The 6,262-nt window shown below is 47.7% G+C and overlaps 1 protein-coding gene across 2 annotated transcripts; it reads left to right on the top strand.

Moving 5' to 3' along the window:
- Nucleotides 1-936: 936 nt before the first annotated feature.
- LOC108939864 (forkhead box protein J1-A-like) lies at nucleotides 937-5,715 on the top strand. Of its 2 annotated transcripts, XM_029246897.1 has the most exons (3): nucleotides 937-1,131; nucleotides 1,819-2,392; nucleotides 3,894-5,715. In XM_029246897.1, exons 1-3 carry the CDS (start codon nucleotides 947-949, stop codon nucleotides 4,746-4,748), a joined length of 1,614 nt encoding a protein of 537 aa, XP_029102730.1. In that variant the 5' UTR covers nucleotides 937-946; the 3' UTR covers nucleotides 4,749-5,715. The 2 variants fall into 2 exon arrangements, with proteins under 2 accessions (XP_029102730.1, XP_018617034.2); XM_018761518.2 differs by lacking the exon at nucleotides 937-1,131 and having other exon boundaries at nucleotides 1,555-2,392.
- Nucleotides 5,716-6,262: the final 547 nt, after the last annotated feature.

Raw genomic sequence — 6,262 nt, 5'->3', positions numbered from 1 at the left:
TTTATTCCACTAATAGAATATTCTTATTGTTTGTGAAATATAAAATATTAAACATTTGTTTGCTTTAAATTGCAGCAAAAAATGGCTAAATATCTTTGCAGCACGAATGTAAAAAGGCAAATAGGTGACATAAACTGAGTCTTAAGCATATTCTAAATGTTAGTAATGTGATCAATAATGTGACATCTACCTGTAGATCACATCTACCCATACATCACATCTATCTGTACAAGACATCTACCTGTAGACCACATCCACCTGTAGATCACATCTACCTGTAGACCATGTCTACCAGTAGACCACGTCTTCCTGTACATCACATACCTGTATATCACATTCACCTGTAGACCACATCCACCTGTACGTCACATCTACCTGTAGACCGTGTCTACCTGTACATCACATCCACCTGTAGACCACATCCACCTGTACATCACATCTACCTGTACAGTCATATCCACATCGCATAATTTCCAGAAAGCTCCTGAGGGCTTTCACCAGCTGCCACTAATTCTTTCATACACAGATCCAGGTGTGCACTTTGAAAAAGCTGCACCTCATGTAAGAGCAGTACATGAAAAAAAGACGAGGAAAGGTGAAAAGACGCGTGGATCGCTTTATCCAATTTCATACTCCCTCCCTACTCCGCAGGGCTGTGCAGCCACACACACAGTGCGGAGATTTGCGTTAAAAAAAATAAATAAAAGTTAAAGTTCACCCTGGAGGGCAGCCCCACCCCCGCTGACATCCCCCATCATCAGTCAGAATTAAGCTGGAAGAGGACAAATCCGAAAGTGCGAAAGTGATTAAACCGGGCTCCACAGCAACGGCGCGGCCAATGGAAGCGCGGGAAGCTGTTTACAAGGGGGTGTGCCGTTTCTATGGTGCTCCGGCAAACCTCCCGGTGCAGGTATTAAACTTACCCCCCCAAGAGCTGCGCTTGTCGATGCCATCGTTGACAAGATACCGCATTTCCGGAGACAACGCCGCCGAGCGATCGCCCGAACCACTTCTTCGCTCGAACGCACTCCTGGCAACAGGTGTATGTGCTTTTATTTTAAAGCTGCCAGCATTCCGGTCAAGGAGTTCCTTCTTTTTTATATATATATATAATTCTGCCGCCGTAAAAAGGTGAGTTCCTTAATGGCATTTAATTAAAAAAAGAAATAATATAGATCTGTGTAAAAAATACTCACATTCATACCTGAAATGACTTTGTCGTCATCATGTAAGCACAACAAGTGAGGTACACGTGTGTCAAAGCCTTTTTCTCATGATGATAAAAATCATGTTGAGCAGCTTGACTTCTTTCCTACTTTTACGGCAATAATAATATTTTTTTACAATATGATAGCAGTGCTTCCACTTAATTTATGTCCCGTGTTTGCCTACGTGCTGAATATTGTGCCGAGCGGCGAGTTTTTATGCCGTGCTGTGACATTGTTCGCCACCTCAAGACGTCGAGAAACGCGGCTGCGCGGTGGCGGGGGCGCTTCTCGCGAGCGAGGTCCGCGCGCGGTGGCAGCGGGTCATGCGCGCGCCTGGCGCTCGCGCCTCGCCGCGCGCCACTTCAGATAAGTTCTCTGAGGCCGTGTGTCGGTTCGCGGCGGGTAGCGGCGCGTTGCTCTTAAATTACAGCCACCAAATGTGGTTTGAGTGAAGAAAAACCAATACCTGTGCTCACAGGTCTATGGCCTCCTGAATCTTACTTTGTGCGTGTGCGTGTCTAGAATAGTCTACATTGGACCTCTGGTCGCTGAGGGTGTTCCCTGTGCTTCTGCTCCCCCCTCGTGCGGCTGCGCGCGCCGGTGTCTGTAGACCGACGCTGTGGAGCTCATCGCCCGGGGACGGCGAGGCCATCATGTCTCTGAGCAGCGCAGACTCCTGGCCCGAGGGCTCGGCGGGACTCGAGGACGAGAGCTTCGCGCGCGACTCCGGCGCCACCGTCTGCCTGGACGACAGCCTCACCAGCCTGCAGTGGCTCCAGGAGTTCTCCATCAGCGCCGGCGGCGGCCAGGTGGCCCCTCTGTCCGCCCAAAACCAAAGCTATGTCGGGGGCCACCTGCGGATGGCGGGGCCCGACGCCCCGGCGTCGCCCATGGCGGCAGACCCGGCCTCCATGGGCACGCCCCACACCCCGAGCAAGCCGACGTCGGCGGCTTTCTGCAGGGGCCTGTCCCCGTCGGCTCTCCCCGGCCCGGCCGCCTACGGCCGCTGCCCCGAAGACGTCGACTACAAGAGCGACCCTCACGTAAAGCCGCCCTATTCTTACGCCACCCTCATTTGCATGGCCATGCAGGCCAGCAAGAAGTCCAAGCTCACGCTGTCCTGCATCTACAAGTGGATCAAAGAGAACTTCTGCTACTTCCGCCATGCGGACCCCACCTGGCAGGTGAGCGGGTGTCAGGGAGCGTGCGCGTGTTTGCGCGCGCATGTGCGCGCGCTGCTGCTTTTGCTCCGCCACATTACGCCGCCATTAGCCCGCTGTGTGTTTTTTGTCAATATTTGTGTGACGGAGAATGAAAGCAAAGACAGGCTGACACAAGGGGACCATGCGGTACAGTGTGCGTTTGACATTTACATCTATTCACTCAGCGGGCGCTTTTCTCCCCAAATGCCACACAAAGATTATTAAGCAGCGTTTAGCCCACACCTTTGTCCAAGGTGACTTAGGATTCCAGATACACCGCAATAAACCACTGACACTCATTCACCCTTTTATACAGCATGTAACTCACTCACACTACGGGCAGGTTTTACATTCCCTGATTTACCTGAAACCCATGATTTTGGACTGTGGGAGGAAACCAGAGCACCTGCACGAAACCCCACGAGAACACTGGGACGACGTGCAGATTGAGCTGGATTCCAGCCCACGTGGAAATGCGCGGTCCAGGTGCTGTCAGGCGCTAAGGCTGCCCGCTGTGCCGCTGACAGTTACGTGGCACACGATATTCCTCTGGCCGTTGCGCAGCGTTTGTGTAGAACCCGAGACCGGCATCGCTCGCAGCTCGGCGCTCTTCTAAATTGACCGCCGGCAACTTTCTCAGCTCTTGCCGAGTGTTTCGCTCTCGTATATTTCTCCGCTTGCCAGACAGAAAAGGGCACTCTGAAGCACCTGATGCAGGCCACAGTGTGTTTTGGGGAGGGGCCAACTTGCAGCTGGGCACAGCGCTGTTTTACGGGAAGGGACTTCGACTTTTTTGTTAGGCTTGGTTTTTTTTCCTGAGCTCTGGGCCGGCTGCCATGTTTGAAAACATTGGGACTCGCGCGCTAGAGTAGCAACATCAGACAGCACGACCAGCTTGGTTTTACCAAACCAATGGCTTTATTCACCAGAATCAGACATCACGTTTAATAAACATTTTGGATACGTTATCCATTTCATTGCGTTCCGGTTTTCTGCTTCCACGAAGGAGAAGTGATTTGATGGAAAATACTGTATCTTCAGGGCTCAAACAAAATCATATGAAGGCATACCGTTGAAGGAAGTTTTTGCTGAAAGGTTCTCGAAAGGTTACAGTCCCAGATGAATCATTACTTAACCCATCTCGCCTTTTTCTGCAAGGTTTCATCAAGACAAACTAGATACATTCCTAGAGAGTTTGTGTGAGTAATATTTAACTTGCTCTGTGAGCCCGTGTTACTGTTATGTTAGCAGGACAAAGAAAATACCGGAGTATGCTTAAGCTGTACCTCGTGTCTACGGCATGCTTCATTGTAGTTACCTTGGATAGTTTGTGTGAAGGCTGTGAGAAATAACTTGCTTTCAATACTTGCACAACTACAGTTGAAAGTAATCGTTTTAAACGTATACACTGTTTCGTTTAAGTTTAATTATGCTAGAGAAAACCTCATTTGTATACCGTTGTGTTTCTCTCTAACCGTTACAGAACTCAATTCGGCACAACCTGTCTCTGAACAAGTGTTTCATTAAAGTCCCGAGACAGAAGGATGAGCCAGGAAAAGGGGGCTTCTGGAAGATTGACCCCCAGTATGCTGACCGACTGCTGAGTGGTGCCTACAAGAAACACCGGCTGCCCCCAGTGCAGATCAACCCCGTTCTGCAGGCGAGGGTGAAGCCGGCACCCCTTGCCCTCTCGGGATTCTTCCCTGCCGTAGGTGGACAAGGGACCCTGTCCGTCAGCCCAGAGTCTGTGCAGCTGCTGCAGGACTTCGAACAGGCCACAGGTGCGGATCAGAACTGGGATCCATCCCTTAGCTCTGCTGCATCCAGAGCGGGAAAGAGATGCAGTCGTAAGAGGAAGAGGACCCAGGACAGGGGGCTCAAGTACTTCCGCCGCTGCAGCTCCCCATTGCTGTCCGGCGATGAGCAGGAAGGCCTGGGCCCTCTGAAGGGGGACTTCGACTGGAATGCCCTGCTGGACCCTGCGTTGACTGGGGAGCTGAGCCTGGATGGCGCTGGGGAACTGAGTCCCATAGGGCATGACGAGGACCTCATGGTGCACGGCACTCGCATTGGCCGTCCACAGCAGTGGAGCCCCCTAGAGACCAGCAGAGATGGCGAGGAAAATCACGTTTTGTCCCAGACCCAAGAGACCAGTTTAGACTTTGATGAAGAAACATTTCTGGCTACTGCCTTCCTTCAGAATCCCTGGCAGGAGGAAGATGATGACAAAAGAGAGCAGAACCCACAGGTGGATTTCCTCTGCAGCTCTGCAGTCAACATTGAGCAACTGTTTGACCTCAGCGACGATCTTAGTAATAACATCAGCTCTTTCTTTTGAACAAGAATGCAGGCCAACCCAACAAGGTCTCAAGTGGAATCGAGAGGAGAGAGTGGACTGCTCCACCTTACCTGAGAACACTGAATTTTCATTACCAACACTTGCATGTCGTTCAGATTATTTGGAAATTCTGAGATGTTGTCAGTTTTAAAGAAACTTTGAAATTATTCTTCTCTTTGGACACAAAAACATAAAAACTGCCAGTGAGAACTGAAGAAAAAAAAAAAAAAAAAAAATCTTTTTTTTGTTTTGTAACTCCAGTGTGGCATATTGTTAGACCTGGTGATTGCTCAGACAGTGACTTTCACAGAAAGCACAAGTTCTGCCTCAGGATAGGACCACAGTGTAGCAGGATCCTCTATTGGGAATAAGCACGGTGAGGTTCAACCTCATTTACAAGTTGGCTTAGTGTTGTCGAAGTCCAGGAGTTCCTGCGTTCACATCCATCGTTTTCCTAATCTGAAAGTTATGTGTTTTTCAAATTTATCCTTAAAAAATCCATGCATCTTTGTGATGTGTAACATTGGTGGTTACAATACTGAGCTAAGACTGGCGGAAAGGTGAAAAAATGGAAGCAGTCCAGTCAATTTCCAGCATAGTCAGTGCAGGCTCTGTCTTTTGGGCTTCAGTAGACTTTAGTGTGGTGTGATGATGGGTGGAGAGCAGGTAATTGGCAGAAGCAGGAAGTGCCGGGAGCTACATCTTGACGACCCAGTTAGAGGCGTTGCGAAGGCCTTATTGTTACTGTGCATTGGCTAGCAAACTCACTCTTAAATGGCTCTCACTAAGTGGACTGGAACTAATTCTAATCATTTACTGACAATTGGGTAAATATCAGGTTAAGTTTATGCGTTTCACAACAGTTATTTGTAAGAGTGTAATTCTATTAATACCGAGGATATGAAAATATAAATATGTGCCAAATAATCATAGTTTTGAAATGGCTGAATAATGAATAATGTTTTTATTAGGGCTTGCCTGTTGTTATTTTTTTTTTTTCCAGTTATCGCTGATCTTTTAAAAGTAGTGCAGATCATGATTTGTTCCTTTTAAACGAAATGTTACGATTTCCATTTTCTAACTCTGTCCATACACCTTTGTGATGAAAGACTGACATTTTGGAGAACCGGTTGTCTTTTTCACAATAAGGTCTTACTAGCTAATTACTTTATTATTCTGCTTTTTACTGATTCAAATTAGAAATGAAAAATATTGAGAATTTCTGATCAAACAGTATGGTACATATAAGATAAAGCAGTGTTGAAATTATTGGTCGTGAGGCAAATGATGTGCTGTTTTTAAATTTAAATAAAACACTTCATACATTTTTCATGAGGTTTTCAATTAAGTTTCCCACAAGAATATTCTCAAATTTGGCCCAGGATAACACCTTGGAAGTGTTCTGCCTGCTGGGCACCAAGAGTAACATTAGGGCTCTAGAAATTAATGTTAACTTTTGAGAATGTACATGCACCTACTGCTTTATAATCCTTAAGCAGTTTATTACTCCATCT

Source organism: Scleropages formosus, chromosome 20, assembly GCF_900964775.1.
Source record: "Scleropages formosus chromosome 20, fSclFor1.1, whole genome shotgun sequence".
NCBI lineage: Eukaryota > Metazoa > Chordata > Actinopteri > Osteoglossiformes > Osteoglossidae > Scleropages > Scleropages formosus.
Note: the sequence above shows the minus strand (reverse complement) of the source record. Positions and strands in the feature narration are given on the sequence as shown.

Coding starts and splice junctions, on each gene's coding strand:
- LOC108939864 (XM_029246897.1), top strand. CDS start 947: ATGCCATCGTTGACAAGATACCGCATTTCCGGAGACAACGCCGCCGAG. Junction 1,132..1,818: donor AATTCTGCCGCCGTAAAAAG/GTGAGTTCCTTA, acceptor CGGTGTCTGTAG/ACCGACGCTGTGGAGCTCAT. Junction 2,393..3,893: donor ATGCGGACCCCACCTGGCAG/GTGAGCGGGTGT, acceptor TAACCGTTACAG/AACTCAATTCGGCACAACCT.